This window comes from Lutra lutra, chromosome 4, assembly GCF_902655055.1.
Source record: "Lutra lutra chromosome 4, mLutLut1.2, whole genome shotgun sequence".
Classification (NCBI taxonomy): Eukaryota; Metazoa; Chordata; class Mammalia; order Carnivora; family Mustelidae; genus Lutra; species Lutra lutra.
Genome location: NC_062281.1, coordinates 43300676 through 43328431, shown reverse-complemented (window position 1 = coordinate 43328431; position 27756 = coordinate 43300676). Strand labels below are relative to the sequence as shown.

The window sequence follows — 27756 nt, the reverse complement described above, 5'->3', positions numbered from 1 at the left end:
GCTTGTAACAGCTATTTTAGGAATTATAGGCGTTACTGCTACAGCTACCACTGCAGGAATAGCCTTGCATCAAACTGTACAAACTACAGAATTTGTACAGAAGTGGCACGAGAATGCTAGCGAGGCTTGGAATCAACAAATGATCATAGATCAAAAATTAGATGGAAGTATCTCTGATTTAGCAATAGCCATGATCTATATGAGATGATCTTAAAAATATAAAGCTTAGACTTCATATTTTATGTGACTGGAATGTTGTTTCTTTCTGTGTTACTCCCCATGCCTATAATGAATCAAATATCTTGGAGCAAAATTCACCGGCATATTACTAACCATTATGGTGATAATCTAACTTTAGATATTAGACAACTTCAAGATACTATTCTAAGTATTACTCACTCATCATCACAATCAGTTCCAGGAGTGAGTTTTACTCAAAGAATTAATGATATTCTGTCTGATTTAAACCCTTTCACTGGGATCGAACAAACTGGTCTCGCATTATAGGTGGAATGATGATTCTGATTGCTATAATCTTTTTATGCTTAGTCCTTAGATGCACGCGGAAATCCCTCCAATGACTGAAGAATCAAGAAGCTGCAAAATCAACTTTTCTACTTCTTCACAAACAAAAAGGGGGAGATGCAACTGCCCCTCAGAACAATGTATTACTTAAACTATAACCCCTGGACGATCTGAACTAGTTACCAAGCACATTTAGATACAGCCTGAAGAAAAACATATACTGGCAACAGGTCTTTGGGGGAAAGGACGATATACGACCTTGAAGCTGAGAGCTGGGGATGCTCGGCTAGCTCAGGGCAGAACGTCGCCTGCTTCTCTTTTCCTTTGTGTCTCCTTTCTCCTCCCAAAAGTTCCTGTTAGTTAGATATGTCCTTTGAATGTGCTTGTTTTTTTTTTTTTTAAGATTTATTTATTTATTTGACAGACAGAGATCACAAGTAGGCAGAGAGGCAGGCAGAGAGAGAGAGGGAAGCAGGCTCCCTGCTGAGCAGAGAGCCTGATGTGGGGCTCGATCCCAGGACCCTGGGATCATGACCTGAGCCGAAGGCAGAGGCTTTAACCCACTGAGCCACCCAGGCGTCCCTGAATGTGCTTGTTTAACTATAAACTTTATCCCCCTTCTTGTTTGTCCACAAGACATGTGACTAATGTTTGACCTCCATTGACTCTTCTGTTGGTGATTGTTTCTGTCTAATAAAAGTGAGACTGAGGAGTTGCTTGGTGCAGTGTCTTTTCGACTCTTGTCCCCTGCTCCCTTTCTCTTGCAGCTGACTTGTTTGTGCCTAATTCTTCTCCCGTTCGGCGACTGGAAGCGGCACTATCTAACATGGAACTGCTACATCTGAAGTTATATTGTTTTGGCATAAACAATGGCCTATAAATGCACTACATTATGATTATTCACTTAACATTTCTAAAATGCAACAAAGCGGAAAGAGCTAAGATTAAGAAAAGAATATGGGATGCCTAGGTGGCTCAGTCAGTTAAGTGTCTGTCTTTGGTTTGGGTCGTGATCCCAGGGTCCTGGGATGTCCTGCATCAGGTTCCTTGTCAGCGGGGAGCTTACTTCCGCCTGTTGCTCCCCCTGCTTGTGCACTCTCTCTCATTCTGACAAATATATAAAATATTAAAAGTGGATACTCACATTAAAAAATGACATAAAATCTAATTTAAACTATATCATCACCTCAATAACAGATCCAGTTATGTGTATAGCTGTCTTCTTCCACCTTACACAGGGCACTTGGGTTAAAGAATGGTAAATCCTGGTACATGACAAGTTCTCAGCAAACAGTGCTGAATAAATGAAGTTAATGTAACTCTTTGCCTCCACTGGACCTTTCTTAAACCAACCTAAATAAATTGGCATTCATTCAATGTTATACAAACTAAGATTGTGCTATTTTCACTATGAAGATACAAATATGTAATAGTCTAAGAAAAGTCAGTGAAAAGACAGGTTATACTACTTGTAGCTTGAAACTAATTCCAGAGATTTTGGGATGCTATACCTCTGACGTACTAATCACTGATATACACCCTCCTTATTCCATATACGGAATGTCGTTCATTGGCTACTTAAACTAATTTATGTAATGTTTCAATTTGTTTAAGAACTTTGAAAAAATGTATGTGTGTGTGTGTGAGAGAGAGAGAGAGAGATCGATTTCTAGAGAGACCAATCCTGGCAGAGTGGAAAGAATGCTGGAAAGAGAAGACAAAGGACTTAATTCCAGCTTCTCTACAATTTTATTTAACTATGGCCAAAGCCCTTGGTCTTCTCAGGCCCCCAGCTTCTCTTCTATGGCATGATGTGTACCAGGAGAAAGTACAGCCTATTCAAAAGTGCCTCCAAGTAGTAAAAAGATTTAAAAACAATTATGTTGATACATGTTTTGAAATGTCTATTAACAAGAAAGAGAGACCAAAGGGCTCGGAGCTCAGGAGAAGGGTTCCTAGAACATATTCATTCCATATGCTGGGGAGGCTGAAACATATACATATTTGTTCAAAAATTTTACATGAGGCATTTGCTAAATGATTTAAAAGTTACATAATGAATAAACAGTAGTTGCTATAACATATAAATACCTTTACATCAATGCTAAGATAAGGACTGTGATCCTTAATTTGCCTCAACTTGACTGGGCCACAGGATGCCCAGACTTTTGGCCAAACTTTATGCTGGGTGTGTTTCTGAGGACAGTTCAGAATGAGATTAACATTTGACTTGATAGACTGAGTAAAACAGATTGTCCTCCTGAACATAGATAAGCCTCATCCAATCACTCAAAGACCTCACTAGAACAAGAAAGCTGAGGGAGAAGGAATATTTCCCACCTGGCTGCTTAAATTGGTGTATTGCTTTTTTTCCAGCCTTTTGACTCAGCCAGAAATCCCAGCTCTTCGTGGAGTTTCCTGTCTGACAGTTTTTGGACTGGAATTCATACCATCAGTCCTCCGGGGTCCCCAGCTTGCTGACTGCGTATCTTGGGACTTAGCCTCCATTATCACATGAGCCAGTTCCTTACAATAAACCATATGGATGGATAGATAATAAAAACACATATTTATACACACACTGTATTTAGAATATATATACCTATACACTATTGGTTCTGTTTCTCTGAAGCAAGGATGAAATCCTTAGCATGGCTAAAAATGCCTTACATGAGCTGGCCTCTCCCTACCTCTCCAACTACATCACATATCTTGATGCCCACCACCTCCACTCCAGCTTCATTGATTTTATTCCATTCCCTCAAACACACCATGCTCTTGCTGTTGGGGGGTTTCACTCATTTTTTTCATCGATAAATTCAACGAATTACTGAGTTCCTACGGTGAATAAAGGACTTTGGTGCTGTGGAGAATACAATGCGAACAAGAGAGCAAAGTGCCTATTTTCATGCAGAATATATTCTAGTCACAGGAGACAAAAATAGCCTATAAACAAACAGGTTAACTTCAGAGAGTGACATGTGCTTCCGAAGGAAATAAAACAGAGTGATACAGTGTAACAAAGTGACCAGAGAAAACCTCACTCCATGCCTACAGAATCTATGTGGTAAGAAGGGGACAGCCATGTGAAGATCGGAGGGAAGAGTGTTCTAGGCAGAGAAAAAAAACAAACACAAAACTGGTTCTTCAAGGCGCCTGGGTGTCTCAGTGGGTTAAGCCGCTGCCTTCTGCTCAGGTCATGATCCCAGGGTCCTGGGATCGAGTCCCGCATCAGGCTTGCTGCTCAGCAGGGAGCCTGCTTCCCTTCCCCTCTCTCTGCCTGCCTCTCTGCCTACTTGTGATCTCTCTCTGTCAAATAAATAAATAAAATCTTTAAAAAAAAAAAAACAAAAAACTGGCTCTTCAAATGAACTTAAGGGTGCCTGGGTGGCTCAGCGGGTTGAGCATCTGCCTTCAGCTCAGGTCATGATCTCAGAGCCCGATCGAGTCCTGCACGGGGCTCCGTGCTCAGCGGGGAGCCTGCTTCTCCCTCTTCACCAGACTCGTTGCAATCTCTGTCACTATCTCTGTGTCTCTCAAATAAATAAATAAAATACAAAAAATAAAATGAGCTGGATATGCTAGGAACAGAAAGAAAGATATTATACCTCTAACAGTGGAGCAGTGAAAGAAGACATATAGGTAAGACTGAGGTAAAGCCTTTACAGCCAGAGTAGTGTAGTGGGAGTCTGTCTTAATCTATTTAAGCTGCTACAGCAAACAAAACAAAACAAAACACTACTGTTAACTGGGTAGCTTATGAAAATAAAACAAAACTGTAACTTTTTACTTCTCACAGTTTTGAAGGCACTGGCCGATTCGATGTCCAGTGAGAGCCTCTTCCTTCCTAATAGCCTTTGTCTCAGTTACCAAGGCAAAGGGAGCTATGGAGCTCTCTGGAGTCTCTTTTATAAAGGGCACTAATAAAGTTCCCCTAAGGCCCCAACTCCTAATACTGTCACATTAGCGGCTAGGCTTTCAACATATGAATTTTGGGGAGACGTAAACATTCAGATGATTCAGCAGAGGCTTTGAAAGGTTGACATGATCTGATCTACATTTTTTATTTTGCATTGCCATGTGTAACTGTGGGTGTGGAGAGACCAACAAGAGGGCTGCAGTAAAAGGGAATGGTGATAGTAGCTTGGATTACCGTGATGCAGAAGATAAGAAAAAGGACGATTCAGGATATGTTTTGGAGGTGGAATAGATGGAAATTGTCAGCGTGCCTGGGGAAAGGACAGGGTGATTCCTAGGTTTTTGACTTGAATAATCAGTGGGACAGTAGTTCTGTTTTCCAAAACACGGAAATTAGGGGAGGTGGGAATGGGTTGGGGGTGGGAGGGAAGGAATCTGCCTATACTGTCCCTCTCTCCGGACTGGGTTTCCGTCCTTCTTCACCTAGTTAACCCCTCCCCAATCTTTGGATCTCAGTTCCAATGTCACTTTCTCAATGAAGTACTTTCCCAACTAGCTCACACCAAACTTCGCTATTAAGTGTATGCTATCTTGGCACCAGGCACTTCTCCTTACCACCTGTGTTGTACTGCAAAAGTGGTCACTGACATGTTGCCTCTGTTGCCCTCCCTGATGGCCTTCTCACCCCTACTCGCTCCTAGATTTGTGAGTGAAACCATCCTTGCTCATCCAGCCACCGGCTGACCCACAGATGACCAGAAAGATATAAAAGAGCCCACTTGAGCCAACCAAAATCCAAGAACCACCCAGCCCACTCACAGAATGCTGAGTTGGCTAAAGGACTGCTGTAAGCCACTAGGTTTTGCCATGGTTTGTTACATAGCAAAAGTAGGTAGAGGAGCACATACCTCAATTGTAATTTTACATCTATGTGTTTGGTTACTGTCTGTCCCTCTGAGGAGATCGTGAGCTCTAAAAGAGCAAACACTGCTTTGATTTGAGTTTACCACTCCACAATCAGAGCCCAGCATAGTATCTGGAATACAACCGGCATTCAGCAGGCACCTTGCTGAACGAATGCAAGGGCGAGAAGAGAGGAATACATTGTAACATACGAGAATAAGGGCAGTTTCCTGAGAGGTAACAAAGGACTGGAGACATCCATTTGTCCAAAGCAAAACTTTTTATCAGCAAAAGGCACTGGGGAATGTAAGACCAAAATTACATTTCCTCTGCTTCCAAGAGCTCTGTCTAGACTAGGGGGGCAGTACAAAATCAAGAAAATATACTACCAAGGAAGAGGCCCCTAACCCTGTCAGGAAGACAGAAATGTCACGGTTGTCAGGAGAAGGTTCTTGAGAGACAGAAAGTTCGAATGCAGTACTAACAGTATTTTCTTGGAAGAGCAGCCCAAGGGAAGGCCAAAAGAGCCCAAAGAACACGGGTGTTCAAAGGCAAAAGAAAGTCTCCAGCTCGTTATATATCTCAGGGCGTGTTGTTCAACAATTTAAGCGGCTGTCACCTCATCGAACTCTAAGGTCCTTCAGAATGAGGGTCATTTCTTCTCATCTATTAGTCCAGTGTCTAACGCGATCTTTTCCAGAAAACAGGAACTCAACAGATATTTGCTGAAAAAAAGAAAAGTTAAAGATGAGACGTAAGCACTGGTCCTACCAAAGGCAGCTTTCCAAAGAGCCCACATTTTCAGATTCAACACAGGGAAGCGGACACGCAGAGCAGATGTTCTCAGGCTAAATGGCGCAGAAGCAGTAACTGAGCCCCATTGGCCTTTAGTTTTACTCTCCGTCCTAGTTACTGGTAATTGGCCTTTTCCCTCCGTGGCTCACAATCCAGGCTGGAAGGACTGACCGGAGGCGGTGTCTGGTAAGCGCGGCTCTCCGCCAGGATGAAAGTCCCGGCAGCGGGCCCCGGCCTCCGCGGCGCGCCAGCCACACGCGGCGGGAGGGAGCGCGCCAGGCGAACGCGCCGGCGGGTCTCGGGGTGGGCGCCTCGGCCCCCGGCCCTCCCTCGCCGCGCTCCCGCCGACTCAGGCCCTGAGCGCGGGGACGCGCCGCGTTGCCGTAGAAACGCCGGGGCCGGCGCGGCGGCGCGCGGGGCGGGCTCTTAGGCTCCGGGAGGTGGCGGCTCGCGCCCGGGCGCACGCTCGGGCGCCTCCGAGCCCAGGTCGTTGGGCCCAGCCCGGTTCTCCGACGGTGCGCAAGCCAAGATGTTGAGGCGCAGCTTGGAAAACCGGTAACAGTCCCGGGGCCTCCGCTGGCCAGGGCCTCCCACATGCGAGGGCTCGGGTGGGGGAAGTGGCGCCTTTCTCCTGGGGGCCTCCGCGCCGAATTCCGACCCCCGGCCGGGGTGTGGACCGAGACCTTTGCTCTCTGGGGCCTACCTCCCCGGGCTGCAGCGAGCCCCGCAGGCCGAGGGTGGGGTGGGCGATCTGGGCGTCACGCTCCCCGGGCCCCGCACTGCCGCGGGCTGTGCAGACGGCTGGGAGGCAGCCGGGCGCCCAGGCCTCGCGGAGCAGCCGGAGCCGCAGCCACCCCGGCGCGGCTGGCAAGAGCCCGGCCTTTTCGTGCGCCTGTACTGTCCGGATATTAAAGCCAGGCCCCGAAGGAAGACCTAGAGGACCAGAATCCAATCCCCAGAGATGGTTTGTGCCTTCGAAGCTGAAACATGCCCCGGGAATGTTTGCATATCAAATTAACGGAGATGAAGCCATCTCATCTCGAATGAGAATGATTGGCGTTTTGTGTCCTCTTTTCCCTAGGGACGCTCAAACCAGACAGCTGCAAGATGCTGTCACAAACGTGGAGAAGCATTTCGGAGAGCTGTGCCAAATCTTTGCTGCTTATGTAAGGAAAACTGCCAGACTGCGAGACAAAGCAGACCTACTGGTGAATGAAATAAACGTGTATGCCTCTACAGAGACCCCAAATTTAAAGCAGGGCCTGAAAAACTTTGCCGATGAGTTTGCCAAACTTCAGGATTATCGACAAGCAGAGGTATGGAGGTCTCAGCGTCATTGTTATGAATGAGCCCTGAAGTAGTGGATGAAGGACCCGTGAAGACTTTCACTTGTAATCCACCTAACTGCAGTAGCGAACGCACCCCTGATGACAAACGTACATTTTCATGTAACGTTGTGTGAGTCTATTAAAGGGAAGATTCCTGTGATTTGTGATTGTACCGTTTTCAAACTAAACTTCAGGGTATCCTGAAGTCCTCAATTTCTCCACTTCATTTGCCAGCTTTTGGCCAAGGGGTGGCTATTAACAGGGGGTAGTAAACTTAGTATCCATGGGGAAGAAAAGGATCATGACTTGTGTCTTGTATGCACGTAAGTATATTTTCAGGTATTTCTGGAGATGGTTGAGTGGTAATGTGAGTGGATAAGTAATAAATGGACAAGAGATCTTTGTTGCTTCAGTGCTCTGGAAAGTTGACCAATATTGCATTGACAAGAAGAAAAGCAGCACTGATGTACTGATTTATATCGCAGATACTAGTGAGACTTTGTGGGGTGCTTTTGTTTTGTTTTGTTTTTGCTATGGAAAGGAGGGAAGAAGGTGGTGTTGTAATTGTTTTCTTTCTAAAACCTCATTTTTTTTAATACCTCAGAAACACTTTCACTTATATATATTTTAGGTTTCAAGATACAGATTAAATGTTAGAAGTTTCCCAGTTAGAAGCTGCATTACTTCTCTTGTGCTCCTCTTATGAGTGCTTTTGGTACTTTTAAAAAGCCGAATACAGAAATTTCAGGCATCAAAAAAACTCACAAAAACAAAGTGGAGATAATGATCTTTGAACCTATACTTGCTATTCATACAGAAATTTGAGTAGTAATTACATTTGGAGGTACTTTTTGAGAAAAGTTGAGTTCTTGTCATACGATATTCTGTAATAAACTCAGTTACACATTAACTGGAGACTTCAAAAATAATTTATTCTCACTGATAACCCTAAAATCCCATGTTAAGACAATAATTTCAATGCCCCCTTTTAGAAAACCTTTATGCTATTTATCAAATAGCAAAGTGAATTGATTTACATTTGTTCTCCTTTTTTATTTCCCTTGCTTACCAAATGGTGGAGGTGCTAATGAACAATGAGCAAAAGGTAGGCGACAAAAAGGAGAACAGAAAAAAAGACTTGAATAATCCTTGCACTGAATAATCGGTGTATGGATTATTTGAAATGGTATAGGCTAAACTATCCTGAGTATTCATGGTTTTGATTTTAGGATTCCTAATATTTATAAATGCTCAATGAGAACTTGATTTTTTTCATTTTCCTAATATCTTTTAAAGCGAAACAATCATACACATCTTGTTTATAGAAAAAAATCAGTATGAAATGAAATGTACTATATAAATATGTATCATCCAAAAAAAAAGCCTTCTTCCTGCTGCAAAAATAATACATGTTCATTTTAAACAATTAAATAATGTCATTCTGTATTACTTGTCCTGATGAAGAAAATATTAATGTCCAGGAGTTATTTTTCTTTTGTTATATTTGCCTTTAAAAAACCCATTTCTTCATTGCCTTCCACTAGTGCTGTTAATTAAAGGAAATAATTACTCAAAATGTGATAAAAATTGTAATGTTTAAGAAAAACAGTTTAATTCTAAATAAAAAGATCAACCATGCAGTTTGACAGCTCAGCAACACTGAGACCATTTATCTTTTTCTCCAAGCTTTGGTCATATACAATGGCTTCCCAGAAAACAATTGCAGCTAATACAATTCTTTTTTGCTTTTGAGGATTGTGTTGCTTAAAATTTTTCCAATATGCTGTATCTTTCAGCTTCAATTTTCTTATCTGGCAAGTTGGACTATTACATTTCAGGGATAATTTATGTAAAATATCCGACACTGTCCTAAATACACTGCAAGTGGTAGCTGTACTAAAATTTGAGATGTCTTGAAACTTACACAAAAGCTACTATAATGAAGAAAAATAATACAGAGATGATCATATGGCAGAGATAAATTTCTTAGAAACCTGAGATTGTTTTCTTTCCATATTCCATACTAGGTACTTTTCTGCTTGCTTTTTTTTGTTGTTGTTTAAACTTTTCTGCTTTCATTGTTACTTTACATCTTAACAGCTTTTATTGTGTTTGACTTTAGATTCTGAGTTTTATTAATTTCTGGTAATTATTCTTTTATTTATTAACTGTGATATTTTAAACATTTTAAAACATTACTCTTTATTATGTCCAGGTTAAATAGCCCAGGTTTTAAATTTAAATTTTGATATGTCTATGTTTCTTTACAGTTATATTTTATAATAATTTTCAATAGGTTGAAAGACTTGAAGCCAAAGTAGTTGAACCTTTGAAAGCTTATGGAACCATTGTAAAAATGAAACGAGTAAGTAAATTCATTTTTCCTGCTATTATTAATTATTATGGCAAAGAATGTGAGGTTTCTAATCTGTCCTCTTGATAAAAAGTACAGTGTTGTTACCCAGTTTTTTTTACACACTCTGTAATGCATCATTTCTTAGAACTTTGAGAATAATGGGGGCACCTGGGTGGCTCAGTTGGTTAAGCTTCTGCCTTCAGCTCAGGTCATGATCCCAGGGTCCTGGGATCAAGCCCCCTGTCCCTGCAGCATCGGGCTCCCTGCTCAGCGGAGAGCCCACTTCTCCTCTCCCTCTGTTGCTCCCTCTGCTCATGCTCTCTCTAGCTCAAATAAATAAATAAAAAATCTTTAAAAAAATCTTGAGAAAAATGAAATATTTTTAGTGAGCTTACTAAGTAAACCGTAGCAACATGAAGCAATACTTTATTACAGAAACTTTAAACTATTAATATTTATAATCATGAAGAACTTATTTTACTAAATGAATAGGTTTATATTTTTCTTTTTAAAGCAGGCAATAACATGTATACTAAAAGTGAATGTGACAAAGTTCTGTGTTTTTTTTTTGAGGTATAACTGACATATTAGTTTTAAGTGTAAATACAATGATTCAATAGCTGTATATATTGTCCAGTGACCACCACAAGTCTAGTTAACATCCATCACCATACATAGTTAGAAATTTTATTTTCCTTTGATGAGGACTTCTAAGATGTAATCATAACAACTTTCAAATATGCAATCCAGTGTTAGTGACTATAGTCACCATATTGTATGTTACAACCCCAGATTCTATTTTTTCAACCAACTTGGACGTATAATTTACAGGCAATAAAATTCTCCTGTTTTAAGTGTTCATTGAATTTTGACAAATGTGTATACACATGTAACTACCACCACAATCAAAATTTTATATATATGTGGTTAGAGGTTTGCATTGAAATTATCTTGTCTGTGTCATTATTTGAGAGGGTATTAAAGAAACACACATGTGCACACACTCACACAAAGACACACTAATTTTGCAGTAGTAATAATGCCTGGACCAAACAGTGTTCTCCCATTCTTAAAACAGAGTATGTGCATTTTATTTCTTAAATCAGAGATTTTCATTAATCAAAATGCTTATTTTCAGGATGACCTCAAAGCAACATTAACAGCAAGGAATCGAGAAGCTAAACAGTTAACTCAGTTAGAAAGAACACGTCAGCGAAACCCATCTGATCGACATGTCATTGTATCCTTTGACTTTTGATCTTTAAAAATGTGCTTTGTAAGGTATGCCGTACAAAAGTAAATATATATGGAAATTATGCCTTTCTACTTTTAAATGTGCAGAAAATTTGAATATAACAGTTGAAAAACACATGCATTTACAAATTCTCAGTATATAAAAATCAACTAATTTTAAAGAGAATACACCACCTAATTCAATTCCTTCATACTATTTTCCATAATAGATATTTAAAAAAATAAAACAGTTAAAACTAATGATGTTTGTATAAAAAGTAAGTTCAAAATTCTGGGGTTTTTTTTCCACATAGCTGAATATTAATTATAAAATTAACTTAAAGATCTGTCTGTCGTGAATCCTAATATAATAATGCCCTGTCTGCCCCACTTTTGAGAAAAAAGGGTCATTTTGCCGCAGTATAATTCCCTTCACCTTTATAAACAATAACAACGTGAAACCGCAATTAACTACTAGCAGCCAAAGACCCTTAGGAGATTGTAGAGTAAAATTGAGGTTCATAGCTGGACACAAAAGGATCTAGAAAGGACTGTTTACTGTAACAAGGCTCTTCTGTTAAGAATGACTGTTTCTTAAGCTAGAACATACCCTGTTCATGACTAAAGAAAAGAATAGAAAATAGTCCCTGGCTAATTGCCAGCAATTGGGGTAAGTGCAATTGTATAGAAAGTACTTGTTTATCCACTGCCTCTCTTACCATTCCTTCTTACATCTCCTTCCTACTTACTGGAGGTTTTTACTGCCCAGCTCAGCCAGAAACCACATGAGGAGTGGCTCTGTGGGGGCATTTGAGGTTCCAGAACACCTCTGTTCCTGAGGGGAATCCCTTGAGCAGTGATTTTGGGCTGCACCAATTGCCTGGTCCTTCTTCCTTTGGACTAAAGGTACATATGCCCAACCTTGCAACAAACAAAAATGGCCAGCCATAGGTTTGGGAGTGCCTAGTGGAGGTTGGGGCAGGAACATCTCATTGAGGCTTAAGATCTACAACTAGAGTATGGAGTCTGGGTTTTAAGCAAGTCAGGCAAACCAGAGAATGCTGGAAAATTTATGACTGACAACTAGGGACTAAGGGAGAGACCAGGTTGTCACCAGTTTTTAAGAAATCAGAGGTCAAAATTTTATTGTTTTGTTTGGAGGGAAATACATAAAGGCAGGAAAAAGGTCACATCTGGTATCCTGAGCAGGTTGGTAGGATTGAATCAGAGGTACTGGTCTGGAGACTCAACACAGAAATGAATATCACTAAGACAAAAATGTTTCTGACTTAGATGGTCTGTTGTGAACACTGCCATGGAGAGGAGTCTTATACTGTATATGAAACTAGATTTGGAATCATGTGGGGGAAAATAAATACAACAAAGGAACAGATTATTGCTGTAGGAGAACTGCTGTGCTCACTGGGGAAATGAGTGGATTTTGACAACCTAAGACTAGAAAATAAAGGACAGTCTAGATATAAACATACTCAATGTAAATATAAAAATGTTCAGTCATTGCATTACGGAATATTTACCAGGATGCACCCCTAAAATTCATCTGACAATTCAAAAGAAGCATGTTAAAGTTCAGTATGTAGAATAACATGGAGTAGCACTGATAGAAGAAGATAGGGTAAAGAAGAATCTCAGGGCTCTGGCTCACCATTTCAGAAGCCCTTTTGCATTCAGGACTAATTTCATTAAATACACTGACACCTCTACTCATAGAGTTGTAGCATAGTATCTTAATCAAAAGCATTTCCTACTCAACTTGATCCATTATAGGATTATAGGATTTTGAAGAATTTTCAGAAAAAAGAAGAAATAGAAACCCATATCCTCTTTGTTAAAAATAGCTGTGTAATTTTGGGTGAGTTGCTATCCCAATGTAAAAGGATTTGAGACTTTCAGAAATGAAAAGTAGTTGCTGGAGGGTCGTGGAAGATTAAGATGGCCCAGCTGTAGCTTCTGCTTCCCTACTCTCCCCTGGTGTAGCTAATTCTACCTACCCGTCTAAATTTTAAAACTGTTTTTTTTTTTAAATGTGAAACTTCTGATAAAATGGGGAGGGCAAAGACATAAGTCAAACGAAAGTAGTCACAAGTAAAGAACTGTATGGGTCACATGTACTATTAGTAAGAAATTAGTCTGCTAGAATATTCTCATTAGTAAGTTAATGTGTATCAAATAACTTAGAAATTTTTCATACAAATCTATAAAGGAGCTCTATTTTACTTTAGAATTTGCTGTGATAAAGTTACATTTTTAAAAACTTCAAGCCCAGTAATAATAGAAAATTATTATTATATTTTTTAAAGATTTTATTTATTTGACAGAGAGAGACACAGCAAGAGAGGGAGCACAACCAGGGGGAGTGGGAGAAGGAGAAGGCAGGCTCCTTGCGGAACAGGAAGCCCGATACAGGACTCGATCCCATGACCCTAGGATCATGACATGAGCCGAAGGCAGACGTTTAACGACTGAGCCACCCAGCCACCCCTAGAAGATTATTTTTGATTACTGGGTGTGATTAAAAGTTAAAAGTTTATATGATTTTAAAAAACTTTACACCCTATATGGCAAATGTACACATACAAACATGTATTAAAGTATTTTTTACACCTAGTATCTTAAAGTCGTACATTTGAGTTAATCTAAATGTAAGAATAATCACCATGAAGCTATAATTAATGTGTAATCTAATTGCAAGATTATATAATTCCGTGAGCATATGATTTTATTTTAAAAAATTGTTCTCCTTGAAATGTATTTTTTCCTTTATGAAAAATTTCAGTCACAGGTGGGTAATAAAGTGGTGTGTCAAGAAATGGATCCTTATAGTAAACTCTTTTATTTATTTCAATTTATATCTTTTCTTGAAAGCAAGGGCTAGATGTTAGAATAATATATGTCACTACACTTTGATGAGAAATGCATATTTTCTCCATGGATTAATTATTAAATGATGATATTTGATACTTTTGAGTAAATATACTGCATTAGTATAGGAAACAAAACTATTAGAATTTAATCAGAAAATTAGGCTATGTTTTTTAAAACCTCTACTGTTTAACAAAATATTTTTGGGCAACAACTGTTTTCAAGTAAGAGATAATTTTTAGGAGAAATACGTGAGTAGATTGGAAGTGTTCTGCCCTTTACTATAGCCACTAGCAACATATGGCTATTGAGCTCTTGAAATGCAATTAGGATAAATGAGGACAGAGTTTTTAAATTTTCATTTAATCTTGATGTAAACAGCCACATGTGGCTACTGGCCACCATATTGATTATACAACACCGATCTAGGTAGTATGAATGCTTGTGGTTACAATATATGAAGCAAAGCATTAGACTTGCCATCTAATTTGTTGCCAGTTTGTATATTTTTTGTACTAAGCACTAACTCAATGGTAATAGTGTAATACTGTGAGCTTCTAAGAATATAAAATATACCCTGTGCTGAAATAAATATTTGTAGTGTATATTCTACTATATCTGATTAGGATATTACAAGATTAGAAACATAATGCATTTGGAGAACTAGAAAATTGAAAATAGTTAAGTCACAGGTCCTTTTTTGGAGAGAAGGAATTAAAGGGGAAAGAATGAGAAGAAAGAGAACAAATGATAAATGGCATAGAAAGTGAAATAGGTGAAAACAGTAGAAAATTGTTTTACAGTAAATAATCCAAAGGTGGTACAGGAGAAAAAAATGGTTTTGTAGGAAGAAAGGGGAGTTTTATTTTCTTTGGTTTAAAGTCAGGAATCATGTCACTTAACAGATTTAAAGATTTCTTTATTCTGCACATGCTTATTACATAGATCATCTTATTTTATATGGTGAAATATATTATTGAACAGTTTATGGTTGTTGTGCTGAAAAGCCAGTAGTGCAATGATAACATTTCCGAATAGACTCAGTTGAATGGATTCTAACTTGCATTTTTTTATACTTTTGGCTGGGGAATTCTTTTGCAGGCAGAAACTGAATTGCAGAGAGCTACAATGGATGCTACCCGAACAACTCGTCATCTGGAGGAAACTATTGACAATTTTGAAAAGCAGAAAATAAAGGATATAAAGGTAAACAAAGTAACTGTTAAAGTTCAAAACATGTTTTCTAACCTTTTTTTGTTTTATTTAAATGTATGAAAAATTGAAACTACTGATTTTTTTAGCCCATAGTCTATATGAAAAAGATACTATAAATAAAAAATACCAAATGTTATTTTCCCATTTCCTCAGATATTCAGCTTATTACAAGTATTATTTAATCAAAGGAAACTAACATTTATTATATTTTTGTACATCCAGTGCTGTTACAGGTACTATATATGTATTATCTTTTAATCTTTATAGCAACCTCATAAGAATTAGGTACTGTTATCCATATCTTATGTGAAGTCTAAGCAGAGATATAAAGTAATTTGCCCAAAGTATCATAGCCAAAAATCTGAACTAAAAACCAATAATGTATTTAAAAATCTGTGCTTTCCATTAGAACACACTCTCATTAAGTGCTCTCTAGTAACTACATGTTACCAAGTAAATGAACAGGTAAGAGTAGCCAGTCACATAAAGTTGCATCTGCCAAGCTGCATCCACCATGATATGGTATCACAAGAATTGCCTTATTTTATTGTAAAAAGCCAGTAGATTTGACACCTTTGGGATCATGGACTTCAGAAGGTCTTCAGTGACTTTGTCATAGGCGCCTGGACAGATTGGAGGATTGCTTGTGACCAAATTAAATTAAGTCCTTTAAAGCAAGTCATCTAGGATGTGTTTTGGCTCACTGCAGATTTTCCGGGATCAAGCTTTAAAGAAAAGTATTGTGTCATTTTATAACTATTAACAAAGAACACATCCTTCAAAAGTTATGTTCTCATCAATAAAATAAGCATCTGCCACTTAATAATCATTCCTTTTTACAGTCCGTGAGTCAACATTCATTTGCACTTCTTCTCCCCCCATCATAGTTTCAAACAATTTCAGAACTTTGGTATTTCTGATAGCCATGCTCAGAGGTCTCTGGTTTGGTCCTGAAGACCCAAACTCTCTCTCCTAAAGCCTCTCGATTCACTTGGTACTCTGCTGTACACTGCATGAAGAGCATCTCAGAAAGCTGCCCTGCAACAGACTCCCATTTACTGAGGTGAGAGTGTGGGCAAGCTAGGATGTTTTATACTTGCTGACATCATATCTTAACTTGAAGGAGAAAGGAAAGGTTATTAAAATAATTAGTTTTAACGTGAAGGATGAGAATGGAGACCTGTGAGGTATGCTTGATTCCACTGCCACCCAAGGGCTTTGTTAGTGATGGCAGTCTGATTCCCCACTCCTACTGCCCCGCATGCCTCCAAGACTGTCTTTCACATGTGGCAGTCTGTGTCTCTGATCTTTGGGCTCACATCAGGCTCAGACTACCTCTACAGATGTTTGTTGTTTTTTTTTAAGATTTTATTTATTTATTTGACAGACAGAGATCACAAGTAGGCAGAGAGGCAGGCAGAGAGAGAGAGGGAGAAGCAGGCATCTTGCGAAGCAGAGAGCCCGATGCGGGGCTCGATCCCAGGACCCTGGGATCATGACCCGAGCCGGAGGCAGAGGCTTTAACCCACTGAGCCACCCAGGCGCCCCTCTACAGATGTTTTTAATTCCCTGTGCAATCACCAGTTACAAAATGGGCAGAGAGAAAGTGAGTGCAAAATTCCCAACTATAGTTCTACTACCTGGGATTGGCTGAAGCATGAGGACATAGAGGGACTGCACAGTGGAGGATGCACAAAGAAGAAAAGGGCTTTCAAGCTTTCCAGGTTGCCCTGGGAGGAAGTCTCTTAGTGGTCACCAAAAGTATAAGACAAGAAGAAACCTACTTTTTAATAAATTGAGATAGAATTCATACACCATACGGTTCACCCATTTAAAATGTACAACTCAGTGGTTTTAATGTGTTCCAGTATGTGCAGCCATTACCACTCAATTTTAGAACATTGTTACCATCTCAAAGTAGGACCTAGTACTTTTCTGCTTCCCACACCCCAACCCTCCCACCACCACCCCAGCCCTAAGCAACTACCACTAATCTGAAGTCTATATGGATTCAGCTACTCTGGCCATTTTATGTGAACGGAATCATAACATGGTTTTTGTAACTGGCTTCTTTGACTTAGCATAATCTTTTATTATTAGCTACATATATGTGTGTATGTGTTGTATGTATATTAGCTATATATATGCTTTCATATCATAGTATGTATCCTAGTGTCATGCATTCCTTTTCGTGGCCAAATATTTCCTTATATGGCTATAAGACAAGAGTTTTTGTTTGGATATATATTTTCATTTTTCTTACTCATATATCTAAATTGCTGGATTCTATGGTAACCCTCTCTCTAATCCTTTGAGAAACTTGCACCATGTACATTCCAACAGGTGGTATATGAGGGTTCAGATTCTTCTGCATCCTCACCAGTACTTGCTGTTCATTAGTTTCATTACAGCCATCCTAGTGGGTGTGAAATGGTATCTCATTGTGGTTTCGAGTTGCATTTTGCTGCTAATGCTTATTGGCCATTGTATGTCTTCCTTGAAGAAATGTCCATTGAGATCCTTTGCCCATATTTTAATTGGGTTCTTTTTGAGTGGTAGTTGTTCTTTTTCTATTCTGGATACAAGTCCCTTTTCAGATCTATGATTGGAAATTATTTTCTCCTATTCTTCGGGTTCTTTTCAGTATCTTAATGGTATTCCTTGAAGCAGAAAATTTGTAATTTTGATGAAGTCCAATATATGTTTCTTTTGTTGCTAATGTTTTTAGTGTTATATATAACAGTCCACTGCCAAATCTTGAGATCTTGAAGATTTATCCCTATTTTCTTCTAATAGTTGTATAGTTTTCATGGTTCGGTTAAGCCTTTAATCCATCGGAGTTAATTTTTATGTATGGTGTGAACTGAAGTTTAAACTTCATCTTTTTGCATGTGACTGTCCATTTGCCCAAGCACCATTTGCTGAAGAAGCTATTCTTTCCCATTGAATAGTCTTGGAACTCTTTTTGAAGACCGGTTGACATGGTTTTGTTTCTGGTTTGTCTTTCATTGATCTATAGATTTCTCTTTATGCTAGTACCACACTTTATTCATTAGCATTGCTTTATATGAATTTTAAAATCAGAATGTATGAGTTTTCCTTTGTTCTTTTTTAAGGTTGTTTTGCTATTCTGGATCTGTTGTAATTCTGTATGAATTTTACAATCAGCTTGTCAGTTTCTATAAAGAAGTCAGGTGGGATGCTGGTACAGATTGCATCAACTCTGTAAGTCAGTTTGGGGAGTATTGCCATCTTAAAGTTTTTCCAATCCATGAACATGGAATATTTTTCCATTTATTTAAATAGCCCTTAATGTATTTTCAACCATGTTTGTAGTTTTCAGAGTATAAGTTTTGTACTTCTTTTCTTAAACTTTTTCTTAAGTATTTTAGAATTCTTGATGCTATTGTAAATGGATGTTTATTTAATTTCATTTCTGGAATGTTCATTGCAAATGTACCCAGAAATAATTTAATTTTGCACACTGATCTTATATCCTGCAACCTTCCAGAACTCATTTATGAGCATTGATAATTTTTTAGTGGATTCCTTAGGATTTTCTACATATAAGATGTCATCTGTCACAACCTACACTTTAAATGCAGACTCCCGTGATCTAGCAAACTTCCAGAAATGGTTTCCAGAAGTCAACATTAAACTCTGTTACGGTTCTAAATCTCCATTTTATACATCTTTCCTCCTTAGTATCAAATTGTTTCTTTTCCAAGTCAGGCCTCATTTGAGATCTTTCATGATGAAGAGAGATACACAAATCCCATACCAGAAGCTTCAAAGACAAGTCAAAAAGAGTTAGATTGCTGCCTGCCTTGTTGATGTTAGTGTCACATTTCTATTTACAAGAAAAATTCTTAGAAAAGTAAAAATCTTGGATGCCACTCATAATTTTGAGAGAAACATAGAACATTCTTATTCTTACCTGTAATCAGGCTACTGCATCAGATGGGAACAGACCTTCTGGCTCCTTCCTTAACCTCTCTGGGGGTAGAAATGAGTGAGCACTGTGTGTTCAGGGTGGGTTTAATTTATAAGTCCATCTGAATTTTGGTAGCATTAATCAGCAAGGTAGCACAATTTTTAGATACTTTTCATAGGAACCTTGCAAAATATTTGTCTTTCTGAGAAAAGTTATGGAACTTACTGTACACAATGTGAATGAAAAATCACAGTCCCTGGGGTGCCTGAGTGGCTTCCTCGGTTAAGCGGTTAAAAATCCCGACTCTTGATTTTGGCTCAGGTCATGATCCCAGGGTCATGAGATGGAGCCCCACAGCAGGCTCCATGCTGGGCATACAGCCTCCTTAAAATTCTCTCTCCCTCTCTGCCCCTCCCCCTGCTCATTCCTCCTCCTGTCTTTCAAGGAAAAAAAAATCACAATCCTCTTTGTTTCCCATGTAATTGGAAAATGAATCTCAAGGGAATTTCAGACCTATAGAAACGATCTTGACCAGGGTTCACTCCTCCAACAGAGAGGGACAGGAATGCAGTATATGGCAAAGTAGCTGACATGAGCAAGAAACATCTAAATTTAATTTTTAAAAGCTTTATTTTTCTTACAACTAAATATAAAGTCACCATAAATTTTTCATAAAAGTATTGAGAAAAATGCAATAATCCTACCAGTCAGAAATAATCAGTTAGCATTCTGGTTTATAGCATTCCAACTTTTTTTTTTCTATGCATATATACACAAGAGATAATAGCAACCAATTTTCTTAGGTATTGACTATGTCACATATTCTACACATTTTATGTGGATAAACATTTATTCCTCAAACATCCTTTTAAAATTTAATATATATCATGGACATATTTGCTAAGAAACAGATGCATATCATACTTTTTGGTATCCTCATAGTATTTTGTTATGGATATATTATTGTATCTAACCATTCCTTATTGGTGGACATCTAGGTTACTTTTGCAATTATAAATCTCATTGTATCATTAAACATTGGCCTTTTTTTGATCCAGATATTCTCTTGAGATAAATTATCGGAGTGACACTTCTGACTCAAAGAGCATACATCTTTTAAATTTTGATACTGTCTGTCCACAAAGCTTTATTTATTTATTTTTTTTAAGATTTTATTTATTTATTCGACAAAGAGAGATCACAAGCAGGCAGAGAGGCAGGCAGAGAGAGAGGAGGAAGCAGGCTCCCTGCTGAGCAGAGAGCCCGATGCGGGGCTCGATCCCAGGACCCTGAGATCATGACCTGAGCCGAAGGCAGCGGCTTAACCCACTGAGCCACCCAGGCGCCCCTGTCCACAAAGCTTTAAATTTCTGTCCACAAAATTTTAACTAGCATTTCTATAAAACCTTGCATGAGCAGCTCAGTATACCAATGAAATGTAGCAGTATTTTTAATAATAACTAATCCGACAGGTGAAAGAATCAGTGTCATCTTAATTTGTAGTTACTACTATTAAGACAAAATTATCTTCATATATTTAATGACATATTTATTTCTTCTTTAGTAAATTACCCACACTTGCCCTTAGCCTGTATTTTTATTAAATATTGGTAGTTTTCTTATGAATTTATAAAAAGTCTTTATATTGAGAAAATTAACTCTTAAAGAGAAGCTATGTTGCAAAAGTATTTTCTCATTTTGTTGTTTATGATGTGTTTTTGCCTTAAAGTTTCATTTTTGTAGCCAGATCTGTTGGTCTTCTCCTTTTTGATTTCTTGACTTCTTGACTTGATTTCATGACTTAGTGTCATGCTTACAAAGGTTGTTTTTATCCTTAAGATTATATAAATACTTGCTTATATTTTCTTCAAGTATTTGTGATATCTAATAATTTTTAAATATTTAAGCATTTTATCTGGTAGTTGTGTTTTACATATGGTTATGAGGTAGATATCTAATTTCATTCTTTTCAAGTAAAAACTTACTCTTGACATCATTTATTGAATAGCCTCTAATCTGGAGAATCATTATTTCCCCTTTATTTGCCAAAATGTTAGTAAGACCTTTTATGAGTTTTTTGCTAAAAGTCTTGCTTGCTAATTAAATCAGTTGGAGGCTTTAATATTAGGAAAAAGAACATTTTCTAACTTAGCAAGTGTACTTCTTGAGTAATAAAAATAGCTAACTTGCTTTGAGCACCCAGTTACCGTACTGTATTAGGTTATCTCATTTAATCATTAACCCCAAAATCTATGAGGTTGGTACTGTTGTTCTCCCCATTGTACAGATGAAAAAAACTAGAGAAAAGAATAGATAAAGTGCTTAATATTATATAGCCCTTATGTTTGTATGATTGGAACCCAGATTTATCTTAATCCAGAGCCCATATTCTTTACTACTATACTCTGTTTTACAGAATACTTGTCAACAGGTAAGAATTTCACATTAGCTCTCCCATCCCCACCAATGAAAATTGAGTATGTGCCCAAATTGCCTTCAAGTCACACAAAACAAAATTGAAGGGAAGCCTGGGTGGCTCAGTCGCTTAAGCGGCTGCCTTCGACTCCGGTCATGATCCCAGGGTCCTGGGATGGAGTCCCACATCGGGCTCCTTGCTCAACACGAGCCTGCTTCTCCCTCTGCCTCTGCCTGCTTGTACTCTCTCTGACAAAAAAATAAAATCTAAGAAATAAATAAATAAAATTGAAAAGGGGAAAAAAATCATTAATGCTTCTGTCCCTGATCATACTGACCCATTCCAGGTAAGATTACATGAGATCACTGAAAGTTAGCTATATTTATTTGAGGAAAATTATTTCTAAATATAATTGGTTCTTAGAAAGTTCCACCACCCTTCTGGTCATTCACTGAAAATATTTTATTTCAAAAACATGCTTTTTATATTCTTTCTTACATTAGTTGTCATCTAACTTTTGCTGTTCCTTGCTGTTATTCTCCTTCTGCCTATTTTCAGATATTTTGTGAAATTCTAACTAGAAAGAGTATGATTGGCAGTACTCTCTTCTGACTATACTTGAGGATTTAACTCTCCTCTGTGATAATCTTTAGGCTTCATGACTCTTGAGTCAAAAATTCCAAGTCTGGGATACCAGATTACCAGTACTGTTGATTTCCCATTACTATTTCTGACAAAAATAAACAGTATAAACAATCAGTAGGGCCACTCTCCTCTTATTTAGGTGTTATAATACAGGTTTTGTCAAATAAGAGTTTGGGTGCCTGGGTGACTCAGTCGTTAAGCATCTGCCTTTGGCTAAGATCAAGATCCCAGGGTCCTGGTTATGAAGTCCACATCTACTTCCCCCTCTCCCACTCCCCCTGCTTGTGTTCCCTCTCTCGCTGTGTCTCTGTAATAAATACATAAATAAATAAATCTTAAAAAACAAAAAGAAAAGTTCAAACCATAGAGGATTAAACCAAAATATCACAAAACTGGAGAATGATTCCTCCCACCTTCCACATAGTAAATAATACCCATTTATAAAGATAATTTGTAAAGTAATTATTGTTAATTGAAACTAAATTTTGAGATTGGAAAATGGTAACAGACTAAAAGCTGATCAGTGTCTTAAAATGAGAATGTAGTAGTTTCTCTTATCAGGGATAATGAATAAAAATAATGTATTGCCAGACATACCTACATATTTTTCAGGGCTTATGAACTAAGGGGACTATAAATCCTATAAAATGCAGTATTAAATAATTGTTAGTTCAGAGATGACACATTCAGAGATTCTGACCATCAGGAATTTAATAACTATGTTCACATATTTGAAAATATTTTAAAATGTTGGCATATTCTACAAAGTTACAACAGTGGAACAGATTTGAATTAGACCTAAATCTACAGACTTAGGTGTAATAAGGTTGTAAATGTTTGGATTTCATTAGTTACTAAATAGTGTGTCTATTAAAGATTTAGAATATACATCTGTGAAAATATTTAAAAAGAGGAGTAACACCTCACTTGATTAAGCTTAAATCCCTTATTTGAGGCTATTTTATTTCTCAGATACTTTTATAGCATAAGATAAATACCTTCTCTTATCTCTCCACATAAGTAAACAGATGGTCTGTAAATATCCAAGAAAAACTAAAACATAGTTGACTATGTAACATTGTAAAATCTGCTTCTCCACCTCTCTGTACTTACCTGAAACAAGTTTAAGGGTTTATTGTATAATTCTAAGCATAACTAAATGAAAAAGTTTTCTGTTCCAGCCTTGAATAAAAATAAAGTCAAACTGGGGCACCTGGGTGGCTCAGTGGGTTAAGGCCTCTGCCTTCGGCTCAGGTCATGATCCCAGGGTCCTGGGATCGAGCCCCGCATCGGGCTCTCTGCTCAGCAGGGAGCCTGCTTCCTCCCCTCTCTCTACCTGCCTCTCTGCCTACTTGTGATCTCTATCAAATAAATAAATAAAATCTTAAAAAAAAAGAAAGTCAAACTACATATTTTTTATATAGTTCTTTATTTACTAAATGTAGAAAATCTCTAAATTTAAGATTCAGAAGGAAAGATGCAAGGTTGTGCTTGATTGTTCCCATTACCTAAAATGAGCTGCGGACCAGAACCAAGTAGGAGTCTTCAGTGTTTTGGCTTATCATTGACTGTTCCACCGTTTTCCCTCTAGGAGTTCCCACACTCCTAAAGGGCACTTGATTGCTTTCTAGCTAGGCAGCTATCTTAGGAAGACTGACAACTAAGTAAGTCTCAGTCCTAATCAAAAGCCAGTTCACCTCGAAGGTATCTCCTGGGTATCTGGAGATTCTTAGGCATAATGCTGCTTATTAGTTGCCATTACAGTATACCACAATCCTCTGTGACCTATAGGAATTGACAGTAAAGGTCACTGTTGAGTCATAATTGTGTCTTAACCCAGAGCCCAATCTTCGTAGACCAGAAGGGACACTTTTCAACTGTTTACATTTACAATGTTTACATTGAGTGGTAATCAGAAGCCTATCAGTACTCCCTTAAATTATTCTTTTAATCCTTAAGAAAGAATGGGGATCGGGGTGGGGGGAATTAAAGGACACTAAAGGATATCTGTGACACTGTCTTCCAAAGTACAGGACGATTTCTATTATTTGACCCTTGTCTTCTATATCCCATCTCTTCTCTCTTGCCCCTTTAAGGACAATGCTTGAGTATTTTCTACCTCATCCACTTCTTTCTACTTTAATGCTCTGATTTTTTATTTTGATAAGGGACAAGTTAACAAAAGGAAAAGATCCTATTTTATTGAAAACTTGTCTGGTTTGTATCCTTTCCTTACCTACCGATGATCTCACCCCTGCTTAGATCAACATGTACATCTTCATTCATTCTCTTAGTGTATCATCTTCCTTGTCTTAAGTTGTTATCAAGCTTACAGGGTTTACATGCAGTTTATTTATGAAAGAAACGATTGATTCCAGCAAAAATAGCACAGTACAATAAGAACTGTAACCATTGAAGAATCAGACCCAAGTTTCAACATTCTACTATGAGCAACACTAGACAAGTCATGTTGTAAACTAGAAGGCTATGCAAATGCATGATATTATCATCAGTGGTAACAATATAATTAGCAAGTAATTCCTTTGTGGTTAGAGAATACAAGAACACATAGAAATATGATGGGATATAATTCCTGTCTAAAAAACATTCTATTGTTTAAATATCAGTTGGAATTACAAAATACCAGGTTTAGAACTGACCTGCTTTATCTAATACTTAGAGACAAATGATAACAGAGTACATAATGGTATATACATTTTAGTCAGATCTTTTTATCACAAATGTCAATTATAAGGTATACAAAAAACTAACTTAAAAAATAAGAAGTAAATGGTAAGATAGGAAGTATTTTGTATAATTTCAAGGCTGTGCTGTAAAAGGTCTTTGCAACTGTTTTTATTCCTGTTATCTTTTGTACTTCATTTGCCCTGTGGAAAGAGATACCTCTGTATTTCATAAAATGCCAAGACTACAGTAAGGAATAAATTTACTGATTTTACAAATTGATGATTGTTTAAATTCAAAATCTTTGTGTTTTTTTTTTTAGACTATATTTTCAGAATTTATCACTATTGAAATGTTATTTCACGGCAAAGCTTTAGAGGTCTACACTGCTGCCTACCAAAACATACAAAAGATTGATGAAGAAGAAGATCTGGAGGTAGGACTATGTCTATCCAAGTTCAGTTCTTCTATTAAGATGGAAATATTTAAAAGAAAGCATTAGGTTGTATGGGTAAAAATATCTTAAATTTCAACTACAGTGGTTTATATTACTGTGTGCAGTCCCAAACAGCTAAACTTTTATGATTTTCTAAGTATGTATTTTTAACTTTTCAAATTAACCATGGTAAAGTTCCAAGAGTTAATTTATTAATTGCTGGTTAATAAGGCCATTATGTGAAACAATGTATCATTTTTGACTGGTGATGTCACTTAAGTATACTAATCATGACATTGATTTGTGCTAACATTTGAGTGCTTATGCTATGCAGAGTACCCAAAGCTTCACATGCATTTTCTCATTGACTCCTCACACAATCCTATAAGATAGATGCTGTTATTATTTTCATTTTACAACTATCAGAACAGGTTTAGAGGCTTTAAGTAACTTAACTTGACCATAGCTGCTTAGCTATAAATAGTAGAATCAGGATTCTGACCAGTTTTGTGTGATTTAATCAGTATGCTATGAAATAAATGTAGATTTATACTAAAACTTGCTTCGTACTGAGAGTTCAGTGCAAATCCAATTGACCAGCTAATGTCAGAACACCTAAATATCTAAGCCTGGCTTCAGCAAGCACATCTGAAGAGTAAATATCTTACCCTCCTACATTCTGCAAGGGAAGAAAAAAGAAAAGTATTTTTGCTAAAACAGGTAAAATATTGGAGACATACTTTATCCATATTTTATCTCTGTAGTAGAAGTGAAAAAGGCCAGGTAGTTTCAAGATATAACCGGAATTCTATATTAATAAGTGATGGAATTTGGGAGTGTCTGCCATTTGACAATTGTGAAGATTCCCCAAGTTGTTTATTTATTAACTGTCCATCATAAAGCAATCACCTGGGCCTTCTCACTACTCCACTGGTTCCAGGAAACTGAAACAGACTACAGCTTGTCTAAAATGAAGAAAGGCACATTTTTTAATATGTGTGTATATGTTTTCCAGTGCCAACATCTCACCTCCCTGTTTGTTATCAGTTATGCATATATGATCATATTTCTGTTTATCAATAGATGGTTTCCTAAGTGTCCATTCTTTCCAAATACTAAAGCTAAGGTTTCTTAATTTTCACTCCTTTCATGTACTATGTTTTTTAAAAAAATAGACCAAGCTTCTGTCATTTGTAAAATAATAAAATAGAAAATGTTTATATAGTGATTACTTTGGACAGCTACTGATCTGTGCATTTTAATTATATTTTAATTCTCCCATCAACTTTGATAGAAGTACTTATTGTCCTCATATCTATGGAAGAGAAAAGCTAGGCAGAACAAGGTTAAGAAACTTCCCAGAGGGTCCCATAACTAATAAGTAAAATAGCTAGGACCAAACCCGGAAGTCTGACTACTGACACTGTTTGTATTACCCTCTCTGTCCTGCACAGAGTGTGGTTCTTGGTGAGTGATGTGCACCATTCCCTACAAGAAACAACACTGCACTAAATGGCAGGTTCAGAATTAATCCCCCACTTTTCCTCTTCACAAGTATTTCCATTCTCCTTTTTCTAATGCCCTTGACGTGCAACTTGTTAACGGTCACTAAAGTTCCTTCATTTCCTTTGGACCCCAAGATCTTCCTTCTCATTCCGGAGGTCCTAGCTAGGTTTTTTTGTCACACCATTTCTCTTACTAATATTAATCAGCTAGCTAGGTAGCTCGAGAGAGGAGAGATTCAAGAAAACCTAAGGATCTCAGGGCTGTGTGGTAGATATATTTTCAACAAAGTATCAAAGTCCCCACTTCGTAGTGAGGCAATACTGAGTAAGTTTTTCATACTTCAGCTTCCTTATCCCTAAAATGGAGATAAAGTATTTGCCTCATTAAATGTTCATTGAACAAGTATTTATTGAGCACCTGTTATATGGCAGGCAGCATTCTAAGTTCTGAGGATTTAGCACTGTAAATTAGAAATGATCGGATCTGTCAGAGCAAAAACTTAAAAATCTACCTTGGAGTTCACACATTAAAAAACATACAGGCATACCTCAAGAGAGATTGCAGCAATCCAGACCTCTGCAACAAAAGGAGTATCACAACAAAGCAAGTCAGATGAATTTTCCAGTTTTCCAGTGCTTAAAAAAGTTATATTTATACTATACTATAATCTATTTTTTAAGTTTTTAATTTTAATTCCAGTATAGTTAATATATGGTATTGTATACTATAGTCTCTTAGTATCCAATAGCATTAGATCTTTAAAAAAGTATACAAACCTAAATTAAATATTTTATTGCTAAAAAATGCTAACCATCCTCTAAGCTTTCAGTGAGTCATAATCACTGTTCACAGGTCACCATAACATACATAGTAATAGTGAAAAAGGTTAAACTATTGCAATAATTATCAAAATGTGACACAGAGATAGGAGGTGAGTAAATGCTGCTGGGAAAATGGCACTGACAGACTTGATTGAAG

General features: G+C 37.6%; 1 protein-coding gene across 2 annotated transcripts in view; it reads left to right on the top strand.

The window, feature by feature from the left end:
- The first annotated feature begins 6557 nt into the window (after positions 1 to 6557).
- Positions 6558 to 27756, top strand: part of CIBAR1 (CBY1 interacting BAR domain containing 1) — a 29791-nt gene continuing 8592 nt past the window's right edge. The window contains exons 1-7 of one of the 2 annotated variants that reach the window (XM_047727863.1): positions 6558 to 6696; positions 7223 to 7457; positions 9766 to 9834; positions 10964 to 11065; positions 13856 to 13861; positions 15043 to 15147; positions 25159 to 25272. In XM_047727863.1, the coding sequence (XP_047583819.1) occupies positions 6671 to 6696; positions 7223 to 7457; positions 9766 to 9834; positions 10964 to 11065; positions 13856 to 13861; positions 15043 to 15147; positions 25159 to 25272 (657 nt within the window). In that variant the 5' untranslated portion in view covers positions 6558 to 6670. The remainder of the gene's footprint in view (positions 6697 to 7222; positions 7458 to 9765; positions 9835 to 10963; positions 11066 to 13855; positions 13862 to 15042; positions 15148 to 25158; positions 25273 to 27756) is intronic. The other variant, XM_047727862.1, reaches the window with a different exon arrangement.